The following is a 17,560-nucleotide window of genomic DNA, read 5'->3' as shown; positions in this document are numbered from 1 at the left end:
AAATCTCATTATGAAATGTTTTTCTCAAATACACGTTGGACACAATTATTGGTACCCCTAGAAATTCTTATGAGTAAAATATCTCTGAAGTACATTCCCATTCATATTCACAATTTTGAGCACTCCAGGGTGATTATGAACATGGAATTATCCAGCTAGGGCTGGGCGATATGGCTGAAAACTGTATCACGATATCAGTGTTTCATATCGGTCGATATCGCTAATTATTGATTTTTTTTTTAAGGTGGTACATCAAGTTCGTGGTATTACCAGTCTTGGCGGGGACGACGGTCTTGCATAATTTGCAGACGACATTTGGTCTGACTACGGTCAGACTTATAATATCCAAAAAACTGCCATACCGGCGAGCTGACTTTCTCTTTTATTTACAATTTCCTCGCTCGCTGCGGCACTCATTTTCTGCTTATGAAGAGGAATCCAGCAGACCAGCCAGGTCTGGCTGCAGACGTGCACTCTCAGCCGCGCGTGCGCACTTAGACACGAGACAACGATATGGCGCAACCAAACCTGATACTGTTACATGATTGGCTGTTAGCGTGTCACTCCCTACGTTGCTAGGTTACCAGAGAGCGAGTGCCTTTGTTAATGCAACCAAACTTGCTTCGCAACCTTTGTTTTCTTCCGACGAAGAATAAAAAATATTGAACGTTTTATCGAACACATTTTTTATTGATATCGTTCACGTGTCTATCGCGATACATATCGTTATCGTTTTATCGCCCAGCCCTATATACAGCCATGGCTTCCTGTTTCACAGAAATATATAGGAGGGAAAACAAAGCCCAAATTCCCTTAATCATCCATCACAATGAGAAAAACCAAAGAATATATTTCTGATGTGCAGCAAAAAATAATTGAGCTTCACAAATTAGTGAAGTGGCTTTAAGAAAAGAGCTAGAGCAGTGAAAATCCCCATTTCCACCATCAGGGCAATAATTAAGAATTTCCAATCAACATAAAATGTTATGAAACTGGCTGGAAGACGACGTGTGTCTATATCGTCCTAATGCATGGTGAGGAAGAGAGTTTGAGTGGCCAAAGACTCTCCAAGGACCACAGCTGGAGAATTGCAGAAAATAGTTGAGTCTCGGGGTCAGAAAACCTTTAAAAAAAGAATTGTAAAAAATTGTCACCACATCACCATGTGTTGCTTGGCAGGGTTTCAAGAAGACTTCTCCTAGCTCATCCAAAAACAATCTCCAGCCTATTCAGTTATCAGACACGACTGGAACTTCAAATGAGGCTGGCTTCTATGGTCAGATGAGACTAAAAAATGAGCTTTTTAGCAGCAAACATTCAAGATGGGTTTGGTGAACACAGGGATAAAAAGTACCCCATGTGTACAATGAAATATACTGCTGTATTTTTGATGTTGTGGGCCTATATTTCTGCTGGAGGTCCTGGACATCTTGTTTAGACACATGGCATCATGGATTCTATCAAATACCAACAGATAAAAAAATCAACAAGTGACTGATTCTGTTAGAAATCTTATAATGGGCCATGTTTGGATCTTCCAACCGTACAATAATCCAAACACAAACCTCAAAAACAACACAAAAATGGGTCACTGAGCACAAAACCAAGCTTCTGCTGGCCATTCCAGTCCTCTGACCTGAACCCTGTAGAAAATGAGTGAGGTGAACTGAAGAGAAGAAGCACCGTCATAGAGCTGTGAATCTGAAGGATCTGGAGAGATTCTGGATGAAGGAATGGTCTCTGATCTCTTGTCAGGTGTTCTCTAACCTCATCAGGCATTATAGGAGAACATTTAGAGCTGTTAAACTGGCAAATGGAGGTTTCAAAAAGTATTGAATAAAAGGGTGCCGTTAATTATGGCCAATGTATATTAGAGAAAAACATTTATTTCATAATGATATTTCCCATCATTTTAAATTCTTATTATCCAATGAAAGGTTAGATTTTTGTGAATTTTTTAAATAAGAGCTCAAAAGGATTAACAAAGCAGATTAATTGTCACAGCCTTCTTTGGTCATATTTACCAAGGGTGCTGATATTTTTGGCCATGACTCTGTGTGTGTGTGTGTGTGTGTGTGTGTGTGTGTGTGTGTGTATGTATATATATATATATATATATATATTTATTACACACACACACACATACATATGTATATATATATGCATATATTTTATGTAAATTGAGATAGATAGATATATATATTAATAACTAAATATAAATAAAAATAATACATGACAAAAAATAAATAAATACATACATAAATACATGCATACATGCTATGGTATAATATATAATCTAATGTAAAATATATAGTTTTTCTTTTCTTTTAAAAAAAGACCTGTGCATGTGTGTGTAGCATCTAAATCCGCTGCACTGACATACATCAACAATCTGACTGTGATGGCTAATACAACAGTCTATGGAACACAAATGCTGCTGAGACAATTTCAGTCATGGATTATCATTCTGACAGCTAAAACATTTTGCGTCATGGAGGGGAAAAAAAATGCCATTATAGTTTGTGTCAAATTAGAGTGGGATCAACTCATCTGCCACCATCTGCTGTGAAACCCTATCCTCCAAAATACACCGTCACATTTCCACAAGAAAATCTGAGCGCTTACTGCAGCATCATTGATATACAATTATAATTTTTGTTAATCTTTTACATTAGATTTTATTTTTAGATTGTTTTCATTTTAAATTTAAAGTTTTAGTCTGTTAGCCTGATGTTAGCTAGTTTTGTTACTGTTAATTAAAACAAACTATTAAAAATGTTTTCCTTAACTGAAATAAAGCTTAAATTAAATAAAATCTAAATATTAGACACACATTTAAACTTAAATAACTTGAACACAAATTGTTGAGAAATGTTGGCTTGGCAACATTTAGTTACAAGTACTAAAATTACTAAAGCTGAAACAAAAAAATTAAAGCTAAATAAAAATATAAAAAAATAAAATGACCTAAACTGAAAATATAAAAATTCAAGTTAATTCAAAATAAATGCCACAATAGTATATGCAGCAGCTAGAAAATGCAGTGGTTAGAGTCTTTACAAGGTCAAGAAAATATGATCATATTACCCCAATTTTACAGTCTCTGCACTGGCTATTCAGTTCTGTATCATTTACAAAATATTATTATTTGCCTATAAGGCCCTAAATGGTTTAGCTCCTGCGTACCTAACTTGTCTTCTACCACGCTACAATCCAACCCGCTCCCTAAGGTCGCACAACTCTGGACTTTTGGTAGTACCTAGGATAGCAAAGTCCACTAAAGGAGGTAGAGCTTTTTCACATTTGGCTCCCAAACTCTGGAATAGCCTTCCTGATAACGTTCGGGGTTCAGACACATTCTCTCTGTTTAAATCTAGATTAAAGACACATCTTTTTAGCCAAGCATTCACATAATGCATCTTATAATCTTGTACTGTAGTATATCTGATCAAATGTACATTATTATTATTCTTTAGCTTGGGTTGAACAAATCATTTTTGCTTAGATGGAACAGCAGCTACGCTAATTATGTCTCTATTTGTTTCTCTGTTTCTAGGAATTACAGAAGTTTCAGTCTGGATCCAACCCTTAAATGATCGGAGATGACCGAACACCTGACAAGAGATGATGCCAACCCCTCAGAGGATGCCAACGCTCAGACAACATACAGAATTACCAAATTTTGCCATAAATCAAACATATTAAGTTTCTGCAATATATAAATATATTGTGGAAACTTAATTTCCTGTAGAGCTGCTTTGCAACGATTTGTATCGTAAAAAGCGCTATACAAATAAACTTGAACTTATATAAACAATTGGGTTTTATTAAACTGTAATTTAGGAAAGTTTAGTAAAGTTTTAGTCATTTTAATAATTGTGTTTTTGTCATTTTTATTTTTAAATGTCAATATATTTTTATAATAGTATACTAGTTTTTAGTTAACTAAAACTAAACAAAAATCTAAAATGCTTAATTTAAGTTAAAATAAAGTTGAAGTTTTTTGTATTTTACTTCCATCCATCCATACACACACACAGCTAGGTTGATGCCTGGGTGATGCTAAGTCATGGTAGGGCATTCTGGGCTTTTTCTCTGACTTTTTATGCTGAAAATTATGCATCTGATGACTTAAAGCACAGCAACACACAAGATTTGAGGAATCATTCATGCGCAAACACTAAAGTTTACAGTATACTCAACAGTAACAGCGCTGCTCGACTTAGCAAACACCACGCAAACAGGAAAACAAATCGGAGCATAAATATTTTCATCCCGCTCTGCTCTTATTATCAACCGTTTCCTCTGAAGCAAACAAGCAGCCCACATGCACAAACCAGTCCACGTCAAACATCCCGCAACGATTATTTTGTAAAACTGCTGAGGACTCGTTGGGTCGGAGATTCTAGATTGATCTGTATATATTTTGGGGTTGAGATGCGTGTGGCGGCAGCAGGAAGGGCAGACAGCGGCGCTCAGAGTGTGTTTGTACGAAATGCCATGTCACTGTGACCTACTGAGAGAGTCAGAGCACATTAAATGCCCGCTGGCACACACACAGATCTATCTGTCCATCTGGTCTGGGTTTTGATCTGTCTGATACACACACACTGTCTGGTACTTTCTGTCTAGCTAAATCTGTGTGTCTGTTACGGTCTGTCTGTTCACGGCCAGTTGAAGTGCTTCATTTGGTGTCTGTCGATTTTCCCGTCTCTTTTCTGTCTGTCTGTCTGGAGCAGGTGGTATTCTCGCTGTGCTAATGGGACGCGGCTGCACTTTGTCGACTCTTAAAGCCACTCGGAGCTAAAAATACCCCGTCTGTCTCTTCGAACGGGGTCCTTCAGTGCACCTGGGCTTTTAACACACACACACACACAATGCTGCTGCTAATATATGCAAGTGAGTGTGCTGTTGACAAATTAGCAGGTCTATCAGATCAGGTGTGTGTGGCTGACCATGTTTTGGACAGAATTTGTGTGATTCTGTTGTTTTGCACAAAGAACACCCGTGGAAAAAGCCAAAGAGACACACAGACTGAACAGACTTCAGATTTACTCCTCAACATGATAATCTCATGATCGAACATATCAAGGACATATTATACCGCAAAAGCAAAGAAAAAATAAATAAATTATATATTTTGTATTACACACATTCTGCTTATTAATTCTATTTTAGATGTGACAAAATACTAATATATATATATATATATATATATATATATATATATATATATATATATATATATATATGTGTGTGTGTGTGTGTGTGTGTGTGTGTGTGTGTGTGTGTGTGTGTGTGTGTGTGTGTATGTATATATATATAAAAAATCAATAATATAAATATATATTCATGAAATATATGTAGAATGTCTGGACAAACAACAATACAATGAAAATTTGGTGGGAAAAGGTTTAATTGTCATGAAATTGTAAAATATATATTCATTAATGCTGCTTTAAATATATATTAAATGATCCTACTGTAATAATAATAATTTTACATTCCAAGCATTTTAAAATAATACTATAATATATAAGAAATACTGTAATAATGCAAATCTAAAAATAAGAGAAAATTCAGAAGTGTCTGGACAACTACAGTAATGTGAATTTGAGGGAAAATGTGTTTAATTCTAATGAATAAGATGGAAAAAAAACTTAACGCTACTAAACTTAATATTTTGATTTTATGGTGAAATATGACCTTGACATGTTTTTGTAAAATTCACCCTTTAATATTTAAAAAAAATAAAACATACAGCGATTCATACTTCCTTTGGGTGAACTGCTACTTTAAAAGAAATGCTTTATTTTAATCTTAATGATGATAACAAAGTGAGAATTTGAAAGAGAAGAAAGAAAACACAAAGTCTACCCTGAAGGCTCTCGTTAAAGTAACAGACCCATCAAATACGTTAAAAGTGCTTCATCTGACAGGTTTAAGATTAAAACAATCAATGCCGTCTTCAAAATAACAATCAGAATCCATCTTCATCCCAATTAACACCACTGAGATCCAATCAAACGTCACGTCATAAATCCACAGCTTTCCCGAACATGCTAACAGGACTCATGAGGTTAGCTTGAGTTTCTGCTTCAGTCGATAACAGCTAACAGCGACTGTTCAGCCTGAAGGACCAGATCACAGTGAACCTCTGGACCTAAAATACCAGCTACATACAATCTGCATAGAGTTCCTGAATACTTATTATGTGCATATTTAAATAGACTATGCATTATGCATTTAATGTTTAGGCAATACATTTTCTACTTGTATATACACTGAATTGAAAATCACATTTATTAATGTTTTATAACTGCAAGGCAAAAAAGGCTTTTCAGCACTACATTGTTTACAAATGTAAACGCTTACTGAAACAAGAAAGTCACACTCATTACTTTACACAGATTACAACTACTAAAGGCCCAGTTAGAACAAATGGTGCTAAGTAACAATGTAATTGTAAATTAATTTGCAGTTAATTTATTCTAATTTCTAACTACTCACAAAGTCCATATTAAATTTCTACACAGACAAAAAACTCCAAAATAATATTCAAATAAAATGGATTCAATAAAGAAGTTTTCAGAGTTTGAAAATATAATTAATATTATAATAATGTAATTAACAGGGTTAACTCAAACTAAAATATTTTTGTTACTTGAAATAACAAATATTACCAGAGGAAAAAAAATAATTAAACTACAGCCATAAAATGTCAAAAATACAAAAATACTGACTAATTTTGATTAACTAACATTAACATGAAAACAGAAAATAAAAATGAAAACATTCAAAATACTGATTAAAAACTATTGTGACTCAGTGACTGTAATTAAACAATTAATATTATTAAACAATTATTAATGTATATAATTACACAATTTTATATATATATACAGTATATATATACAGTATGTCTAGGTAGGGTTTTTTATTGTTGCAAAAACACTTTAGATGTTGAATAACTCCTTTAGGTATCCAAACTTATAAAGTCAAAGAATGACAACATTTTGGAAACATCTTAAGGAAACTCTGAAGTTTAGTCTCTCTCTGTGTGTGTGTGTGTGTGTGTGTGTGTTTCTCATCTTATCCTGTGGTTTTGCTCTTTTATGGGCAATGGCCATTCCAGCATCAACATCCCATGACACACAACGAACAAGAAATACAACCCCACACACACACACACCCTCTGATCTGTGTGGTCCAAGTCCAACTCATCTAATGCAGAACTGGCCTCATAACTCTAAATACTTCCTGTCCGCACAGGAAGCAGAATACTCCAGGCAGCCTGGAGCTATTAAAGTCTTTCAATACCGAACTTTTACAGACACAGAGGCTTCAAAGAGAAACACACTGTGTTCTTACTCATTTCTGAAGCAGCTGGGTGCTATCGACACCCACCACAGGAAACGCATAAACATAAGACGGAAAAACAATATCCTTAAAATCGCTCTCAATGGAATGGACTGCAGTAATAAACTGTAAAAACTGACAGGACTGGTTTAAAATAAATCCAGCATAAAATCATGAATATATTGAATTGGCTACTTGAACATAATTTGGTAACCAAGAGCTCCTCAAAAACAAAGCAACTAATCAATATATAATAATAGATAGTATTAAAAAGACATTAAAAATAAATCATATTTCTTTTCTTTTTGGGCTGAACAGAATAAACTATTTAATATAACAGAAAACTGAACACATACTGTTAAAAAATTATCTTTCCAAAAATAATGTGTTTGCTAAAGAGATTTGCACAATTGCACAAAAGTCTCCTTTTTTAAGAGTATAATCCATTATAACTGATAGCATAATACATGCAATTTGCTGTTGTTTAATGTATTACATTAAAATATTATATCCATTATGAATTCATGTGTATTATAAACTAATCATAATTAATATTGTTAACTAAAACCAAAACTATTAAAAAAAACACTTCTTGTTTTTAATTAAAAAAAATTGTTTTAATAAATTTTTCTAGTTTTAAAACTTTTTTTTTTAATTAAATAAAATCAAGATATTAATTAAATGAAAATTATAAGGTTAAAATACTAAAATTACTAACTAGTCAAAATTAAAACTGAACTAAAAACAACTAACAAAAATTAAAGCTAAATTAATATTAAAAAATAATGAAAATTACAAAATCACTTAAATACAAAAATTAAACAAAAAAAAGAGGAAAATATATATTTTTCTAAATATTAATAAAAACTATAACAACTATGAATCAATTATAGTGCATGTAGGACTCCTTTATAATGAATTTTATATACAGTACATCACAGAATGTGTTACCATATCCCTAATAAAACAACATAAGCTTTCTTTGTAATTAATAAATTGCATAAAGGCAGTTTTAACAGCAAACCCCACCACAGAAAATGGTATTTACACCATCATGAGCGTCTGGTTTGCTTTAAAAGCGTGTAAGTTCATAAGAAATAATGCCTGATGATTGACATTAGCCCATGCAGCAGAACTGCAGCTCCACCCGTAAATAAAATCGGAGAAAATAGCATAATTATTCAATTTAGCCACCATAAACACTGACCTTTGCCTACTCGCAAAACTGTCGCTTGGCACGCACAGCCATGCTAACTTATGAGCTAACCGCTAACACCGCTGGTGCGCCACAGCTCTACAAAACAGCTTTAAAAGAAAGTTCTGCACTGCTACTATAATGTACAATTAGTGCGCTTGGTCCCGCGTTCCCCCGTCATTAGCAGAGTTGCTACAGGCATTTAAACGGCTACCGTGGGTGAGCATTATCTCCAGCTGCCAACAGCACACGAGCCGCTGCCAATACCCCTGCCCTCCGCCAAGCACGCTGGAGGAGAAGGAACAAATAAAATTAAATGCTGACACTGCTGGAGAAAATATGGCTGACATTTCAGAAGAACGTGCCATAATGCAGTTTTAGTGCTACATTTTACTTTTGGCAGGATCGTGCGCTTCCTAATGAGGTAAAATGAAGAGAGAGAGCTCAGTGCGACTGAGGTTTTGACTGAGTGTCAAGAACTAGCTATTATTTAGATCCTCTTCTATAACGCTTGATTGTGCCGCCACTGAAATGATGTTTCAAATGAGCTGTGGGCTTGTGATGTATGTGAATTGAAAGAATTCAGCACACATTTAAAATGATTCATTCTATTGAACGGCTCTTTTTAATTAATTCTCTGGAAAGACGAAGACTGTTACCGGTTTGAATCAGTCTAAATTACTAAAAGAATCATTAATGGAAACATTAATGGAAGACTCCAAAAACAATCTCAATCTTAGATGTTATCAAGTTTGATTCAGTTAAAAGTACTAAAAGAATCATTATAGGAAATATTAGGAAACAAGAATTTAAATCGGAACAAACTCACAGAATCATTTATTTCAATTCATAAATGACTCCTTTGAGCAGTTCTTTTTAATGAACTTGTCGAAAGATTTAGAAAAGACCAAAACTCTCTCAATACATCACGCTAGTGGTTTGAATCAGTCTAAAGTACTAAAAGAACTGTTATACAATCAATTAGGAAACCAAACCAACAACAAACAGCCTAGTTTGAATCACAAATGACTCTTTTGAGCAGTTCTTGAAACGGTCAAAGACTAAGAAAAGAACCAAATCAGGCTCAATTTCATGTGTTATCATTTTGAATCAGTGTAAAGTACTAAAGAATTAATAATGGAGAAAACTAGAATCTAAAATCAGAAAAAAGTCCAATTCACAAATGACTCTTTAAGCAGTTTTTGTTAATCAGTTGGACAAAAGACTCAGAAAAGAACCAAGTCTCAATATCAAATCTTAGTATCATTTTAAATAACTAAAAAAAAATCAATGATGGAAACATTAAGATATCAGAATTTAAACAACAAACTTACAGAACATCCTATTCTGATTCACAGATGACTCTTTTGAGTGGTTCTTTTAAATAAATTGGTGAAAAGATTCAGAAAAAAGCTAAATCAGTCTCAATCTCACGTTAGTGGTTTTAATTGGTCTGAATAACTTAAACCATCATTGATGAAGAACACAGAATCTAATTAAGAACCAGGAAACTTTGCTACTGCTCGCATGCTAAACTTCATTTGAACTGGGTTTGCTCTGTTCCAGATGAAGTCATGGCAAAATCTGGGCAACAGAAACCAAAACATAAACATAGTAACATGCATTTCACAATGACAAAACAATAAATACGGCGATGCATAAAAACACATGATTTTACTCAACTAAAGCCACTGACTCTGCCAGACGACGGGTTTTTTTATGCCTTTGTTTACAATGTGGCACGATGCTTTCATGTTATATAAAAGGATGTGCGATATTATTCAGGAAACAAAAGCCTTTTCCAACCAATCCGACCGTTGATTGTCAGCGGCCTTGAAAACAGCCTGCATCAGTTTCAGTGCATCTGAGGTGACCAGGGTGCTTTGCTAGCAAAGTCAACAAACATTTCATTCACTTTAATTCAGTGTGTGTGTATCACACACATCACACACATCATGCAATGAAACGCGATCTGTTTGTGTTCAACGGTGGATAAATGGAAGTGTTAGAAAGCGCTTGTTTGTTCTCTAACAGTTGCTCACCTTCCTGATCTCAAACAAGATCCAGTTTCTGGACCGATGCAAATAAGCCCTTCTGTGATGCTGGACACAAACAGACTCACCTGATAACAGCAGTAGCATCTAACACTCACACCCACTCATAAACAATATTTACTGACAAGTAATGATTATTATAAAATGTTAAATTATTTTCTTATTAAAATTGTACATTTTTAAAGGGGACACATGTAGATTACACTGTTTTGTGCGCGTTACACAAAAAAGAACATTAGAAATAGTAAATATGAATATATACAAATATTTCATTATTTTATGTAAAGAATGTTAAGTATGTTAAGTAAACAATCAACCCAAATCTCAGACGTTAATGGTTTGAAGCAGCTACTTCAAAAATCATCACTGGAATTATTAACAAATTAATATTACATTTAAAAATTATTAAAATAAAATATATATTTTTTTAATTAAGAATTACTAAATCAGAACAAACAACATAAAGAACAGATCTATCTATCTGATTTTAAAAAAAGAAAAAAGATTTGAATAATAATGATCAACTTCATGCATCCTTGATGAATAAAAGTATTAATTTCTTTACGGAAAACCTTACTGACCCAGTATTTTAACCAGCACTGTATATACAATACATATAATACTAAAATATTCAATATTCAACTAACCAGTTGTTGGTTGACTAACCTTATAATTCGTTGGGCGGCGTACTGGTGTAGGTTACGAAACTGGGCCGACATGTTGGCTAGGGCAGCCAGGCAGTTCGTGTGGAGGTATTTATCCTGAAGCAGGGGAAATCAATAAAACCATGCATAAATCATTTGTGTTGTTTCTTGTCGCAGGGCTAAACAGAATGAAATGGCTCCATTATACTTTGAATATAAACACCCGCTCTATTCATTGGACTCTCTGGACTGAATATGATCACAGATCTAATATAAAACTTCAGCAATCTTGTAAAACTCGTGAGATGGTTGCTGTGAGTCTTGCTGTTGCATAATAAATTTGCATGTGCCCACGGCCAAAGATCTGGATATTTATGGAGCTTCGCATCTAGATGACTGTTTTTGTCACTGGTTCTGGTCTCACCCTGGTCCGTGTCATGTTGAACTGGATGGTCCGAATCACAACCAGGATCAACAGACTGCCCAGAGAGATCTCCGTTAGAACGCGCTCCGTATACCATGAGATGTTCTTCAACATCTGAGAGAGAGAATACAGAAAACATAGGTTGTTGCTCTATTTAAAGGGTGATGATAAATTTGATAAAAAAGGGTCATCTAAGATGTAGATGAGTTTGTTTCTTCATCAGATTTTGTAGCATTGCATCACCTGCTCACCAATGGATGCTCTGCAGTGAATGGGTGCCGTCAGAATGAGAGTCCAAACAGCTGATAAAAACATCACAATAATCCACACCACTCCAGTCCATCAGTTAATGTCTTGAGAAGACACGCAAACATGCAGCTTTTTGTTTTTATCAGCTGTTTGGACTCTCATTCTGACGGCACCCATTCACTGCAGAAGATCTGCAGATCTGATGAATAAACAAACTCATCTACATCTTGGATGACCTGAGGGTGAGAATTTTCAGCAAATTTTCACTTTTGGATGAACTATTCATTTATTCATATTCGATTTAATAGTGCTATCTTCACATGCACGCCTGAGTATCTGTGTGGGAGAAGACATCACATCTGCAGATGATATTTTTAGCACAGTCATTGAATTCATTTGTGTCACACTTTAAGAACACCAACAGAGTTTGAATAAAATGATGAGAGATGCACATAAAGAGATGGATGGAGTACAAAAAGTCCGACTTGATCAGAGTCTGAAGAGTAAATTGTTTAAAAGCTATTTATAATTAATCTTCATCTACCAGGTCAATCTGAATTTCAAAAGTCTTGCACTTATTTTAGATGCAAATAACTCCTGCAACTAACAAAACCACAGATTAAGCTAATATATTTTTTTTTTAAATAATATTAAAACAAAAGCTATTTTGAAAACACTCTTGGTCAAGTTTGGTCTTTGTTACAGAGTTGTTGGAGCACAATGTGCACCGCTGTAATTGTCTGCAAACCACAACCTTTAAAACAACTGTTGATGTATATTCTGAAAACATTAGAACATCTGATGCACTGAAACAAAAATCGACAAATAATTGTGCAAATACGTGTGCATGCATATCATTGTTATTTTCATACAGATCTATAAACATACGGCCAATGGAAAAACAACCGCAAATACGATCTGTCCTGCATCAGTTACACAAATATACTGAGAGAACACACACAGACTCGTGTCATTTTGGTCTCATTCCCTGCCTGGAATGACAGATCTGGAATCAGTTCCAGACCCAAACCTCTATCTAAGCACATATTCACACACACACACTGAAACCACTACACTAGATGAAGCTTTCATGGCAGATTCTGTGTTTTAATCTGATTTCTGATAATGTGTGTGACCTCACCACTTCATGTATGGAGCGGTTGAAGGTGTCGTCCTCCGTGAGAATGAGAAGGATGATGAGGGCCATGTACACATGATGAGAGTTTCTCTCCTCGACATGATACAAGATCTCAAGAATCGGCAACACCTACAGAGACAGAAAGACAAAATACTTTACTATTGTCAAAACAAATAGTGGTCAACTGATGTCGATATGAAATCACACTATTTAATTAAAAGACATTTAAAACTACAAGCATAACCACTGCTGAATTTAAATTTAAAAACATTTGACATATTTAATAAATTATATATAATTTAAAAATTAATCATATAAAAAAATATTTGATCTTGATATAAAAAAATCTGTCAAATAAACAACTGTAAAATAAAAAATAAAACTAAATAACATTTAAATAATAAAAAATCTGTAAAATAAACAACTGTAAAATAAAAAATAAAACTAAATAACATTTAAATAATAAAAAAAAATCTGTAAAATAAAAAAATATCAGAAAATAAAAAAATAAAAATACATATTTTTCTTTTTCTGTAAAATAAATAGATTTCTACTTTAGATGGCAACTTATTCTGTATAGAAATTGTTAAAATATGAATAAAAAGGAAATAAACACTGTAACCAACATTGCAATCAGTAATCATTTATATCAATCTATCAATCATTTTTTTCAAATAAAGTTTGCGCTAATTTTACATACATTACACAGTGAATATGACATGAATATGACAGTGGCAAACTGTGCAGCGAATTTGAAATCTTTTATTTTCGATGCGATTTATCACGATTAATTGTTTGACAGCACTAGTTATAATACTTATTCATTTACTTTTCTGTTCAATAGTTCTAATAATATATGATCTTCTGACACGTGGTCCAAACAGAAAAATGTAATGGCCAATAAGCCAAATATCAACCCACTAAAAAAAAAAAAAAAAACACATCCCTGTCTAAGAAGTCCTGCCCACAATGAATGAATGACAGCAGTCAGGAGTTTGCATCTGCATTTGAATGAATGCATGCGTTCTATAAGCACTATGAAATGCATATGCACAGGTGCTGAATGCACGTGATCTCACCAGGTTCTCCATGTCCGTGCGGGACAGTATGTACGTCCTCATGTTGCTGTTCTGGTGCAGTAGCGTGTAGAGCAGTAACGTCACCTGGTCTGATTTCTGCTGCTCGCACAGCGCTGTGTATAGACTGTTAAAGTTGATCTGAAACGTGTGAGGCTGAGGAGATGGGATGGATGAGGAATCTGAAACACACACAGTAGCACTTTCAGTGAAATTAATTCAATTAATTGAGCTAAAATCACAAACAAACTGGGGCCGCTCTGGTTCACCTTGAGTGTTTTTGAAGCAGGTAACAGCCTGGCGGTAGGGGTTCGGACAGTCCGGGCCATCGGTCAGATTGGCCAGAACCAGCAGTAATAGCAGACTCTGATTGGACAGTGGGAGAGGGTTCAGATCTTGCTCCACCCCAGGTCGGCTGCCGACTCCGCCTAATGTGAACACGCTCCACAATCCACCTGAACAACACAGAAACCAATTACATCTTTTGGAAAATGATCAACATGGAGTGACTTTAATTAATGGTGATAAAGGAGAAGGTCACTTCAAGTATTTATGACTCACATTATATTATGTGAGTCATAAATGCTTGAATTATACATTATACATTGATATTAATTCCTGCACTGAGATACAAACATGAATATTCCAACAGGAAGATTTTCAGTTTACATTTAGATTTTTGTTTTAGTAATTTTGTTATGTGCTTCTGTCATTTTTTATTTATATACACACACACACACACACACACACACACACATACATATATACACACACACAGTGGTGTGAGTCATGATTTTAATTTTTTTTTGCATGTTTGTCACACTTTAATGTTTCAGATCATCAAACAAATTTAAATATTAATCAAAGATAACACAAGTAAACACAACATGCAGTTTTTGAATGAAGTTTTTTATTATGAAGGGAAAACAAAATCCAAACCCACATGGCCCTGTGTGAAAAAGTGCTTGCCCCCTAAACCAAATAACTGGTTGGGCCACTCTTAGCAGCAACAACTGCAATCAAGCATTTGTGATAACTTGCAATGAGTCTGTTACAGCGCTGTGGAGGAGTTTTGGCCACTCATCTTGGCAGAATTGTTGTAATTCAGCCACATTGGAGGGTTTTCGAGCATGAACCGCCTTTTTAAGGTCATGCCACAGCATCTCAATAGGATTCAGGTCAGGACTTTGACTAGGCCACTCCAAAGTCTTCATTTTGTTTTTCTTCAGCCATTCAGAGGTGGATTTGCTGGTGTGTTTTGGATCATTGTCCTGCTGCAGAACCCAAGTTCGCTTCAGCTTGAGGTCACGAACAGATGGCCGGACATTGTCCTTCAGGATTTTTTGGTAGACAGCTGAATTCATGGTTCCATTTATCACAGCAAGTCTTCCAGGTCCTGAAGCAGCAAAACAGCCCCAGACCATCACACTACCACCACCATATTTTACTGTTGGTATGATCTTCTTTTTCTGAAATGCTGTGTTACTTTTACGTCAGATGTAATGGGACACACACCTTCCAAAAAGTTCAACTTTTGTCTCGTCAGTCCACAGAATATTTTCCCAAAAGTCTTGGAGATCATCAATATGTTTTCTGGCAAAACTGAGACGAGCCTTTATGTTCTTTTTGCTCAGCAGCGGTTTTCGTCTTGGAACTCTGCCATGCAGGCCATTTTTGCCCAGTCTCTTTCTTATGGTGGAGTCATGAACACTGACCTTAACTGAGGCAAGTGTGGCCTGCAGTTCTTTAGATGTTGTTGTGGGGTCTTTTGTGACCTCTTGGATGAGTCGTCGCTGCGCTCTTGGGGTAATTTTGGTCTGCTGGCATTTTCATGTGCTCTTCTGTGAAGTTATTTTTGGATTTATTTATTTTATTATTTATTATTATTATTTACATTTTACCAGTACATTTTACCAGTATTTACCATACTTTCAAAACAAAAATTTAAATAGGAAAAATATGCAATATGAAAATTATTTAAGAAAAAATGTTTTACAGAGAGAGAATTTTTTTTTTCAAAAAGGTACATCTGGGAAAAAAGGGGCTCATCTTATATTCGGGTCAATATGTATAATTCAGAATTACAACAAAAATTTAATTCTCATAATTTTAACTTTTTACATTATAATAATGATTTATTATAGCATTTTGTCATAATAATGACTTGGTTTCAACCAGTAAAGTTAATTGTTGCACAAGCAGAGCAAGTCATTACATTTTATCATGCAATACAAAATAATTTGGACGTCATGTTGACTTTAACATTGAGAAAACAAGATGGGTTGAAAGTTTTCCGTCTAACAATTTTCAAACAGCAGGTCGCTGATGAAGAGTAATTGATTTTAAATAAATTTCGAGTTACTAATCATTCAGGCATTGCATCGGGCGGGTCGGAAAGAGCGAGAGAGAGTTGAGATGGAAATGAGATGCCTGTCTCCACATCTAATCACTTGTGGCTGGACATCGCGGCCCCACCAGCAGACTGAAGCAGAGCCAGAATGTTAACAAACATCCACCGCAAATAAAAACAACAACACTGGCAGAAAAAGAGTAAGGAAATCACCCAGATGCACGGCTCGATAGGGCTCGGAGAAGACTGATATCATTAAGACACTGATAACATTAAAGGTCACTGGACTGATATTATTGGCTGCATCTATCCGTTAGGTTCCTCAAGACATCATCACGTTCCGAATGAACTGGAACTGCGATTGAGGTCACGACAGACGCCACAGCGACCTCAGTCGACCAATGAGAGTGAGCGCAGACACCAGATCAGACTGTAATCTACTCATCACAGCCAATCAGAAGCCTGTAATCGCTCGCAGACACACTTTTATGACGGGAAAAATGATGGACGAAGAAAACATCTCTTTGATTAGCACACAATCTCTCTCAGAAGTCTCTTAGTTCACTGTTTGTCCTGTGTGTGGTCCTTTTCTCTCAGCACAGCACAGATATAATATTACAAGAGTGAGAAATACACTCATATTTCATACCTTTCATTGCACTTACTGTTTTCCCTATTTATGTTAGTCATATTTTAATATAAATAGCACAATGTTTATAGGTTTCTTGCTTAAAAAAACAATCAGGATTTAGTTTTATGACCATATCCATGCCTCTTTCAGATTATTTATATTTATGCCCACTAATATATATTTATGCCCACTAATATATATTGTAAGAAATCATGTTTTGGTAAATCATAAGTGTGACATTAAATTTATGACTTTGGTAAGTCATAATTATGACAGAAAAAGTCACTGCTTACAAGCTCATGACTTTTCATCTCACAATTTCAACTTTTAATGTCTAGTATGATTTATTAAAGCATTTTGTCTTATGGTTCCATAATAAGCTGTAAAAGTCATGATATTCACAGATTTGAGAATTGCATTGCAGTGCATAATGCATAATA

At 34.8% G+C, this 17,560-nt stretch overlaps 1 protein-coding gene across 1 annotated transcript in view; it reads right to left on the bottom strand.

Annotated features, from left to right (window-relative positions):
• Positions 1-17,560, bottom strand: part of LOC306855665 (dymeclin-like) — a 77,717-nt gene that overhangs the window by 38,160 nt on the left and 21,997 nt on the right. Inside the window, exons 9-13 of the mRNA XM_079394459.1 lie at positions 14,409-14,594; positions 14,143-14,321; positions 13,067-13,192; positions 11,677-11,790; positions 11,275-11,369 (exon numbers count right to left, since the gene is read on the bottom strand). Coding sequence (XP_079250585.1) covers positions 11,275-11,369; positions 11,677-11,790; positions 13,067-13,192; positions 14,143-14,321; positions 14,409-14,594 — 700 coding nt within the window. The remainder of the gene's footprint in view (positions 1-11,274; positions 11,370-11,676; positions 11,791-13,066; positions 13,193-14,142; positions 14,322-14,408; positions 14,595-17,560) is intronic.

This window comes from Barbus barbus, assembly GCF_936440315.1.
Source record: "Barbus barbus genome assembly, chromosome: 36".
In the NCBI taxonomy this organism is placed as follows: Eukaryota; Metazoa; Chordata; class Actinopteri; order Cypriniformes; family Cyprinidae; genus Barbus; species Barbus barbus.
The sequence above is the reverse complement of the archived record's forward strand: the minus strand, read 5'-3'. Positions and strand labels throughout refer to the sequence as shown.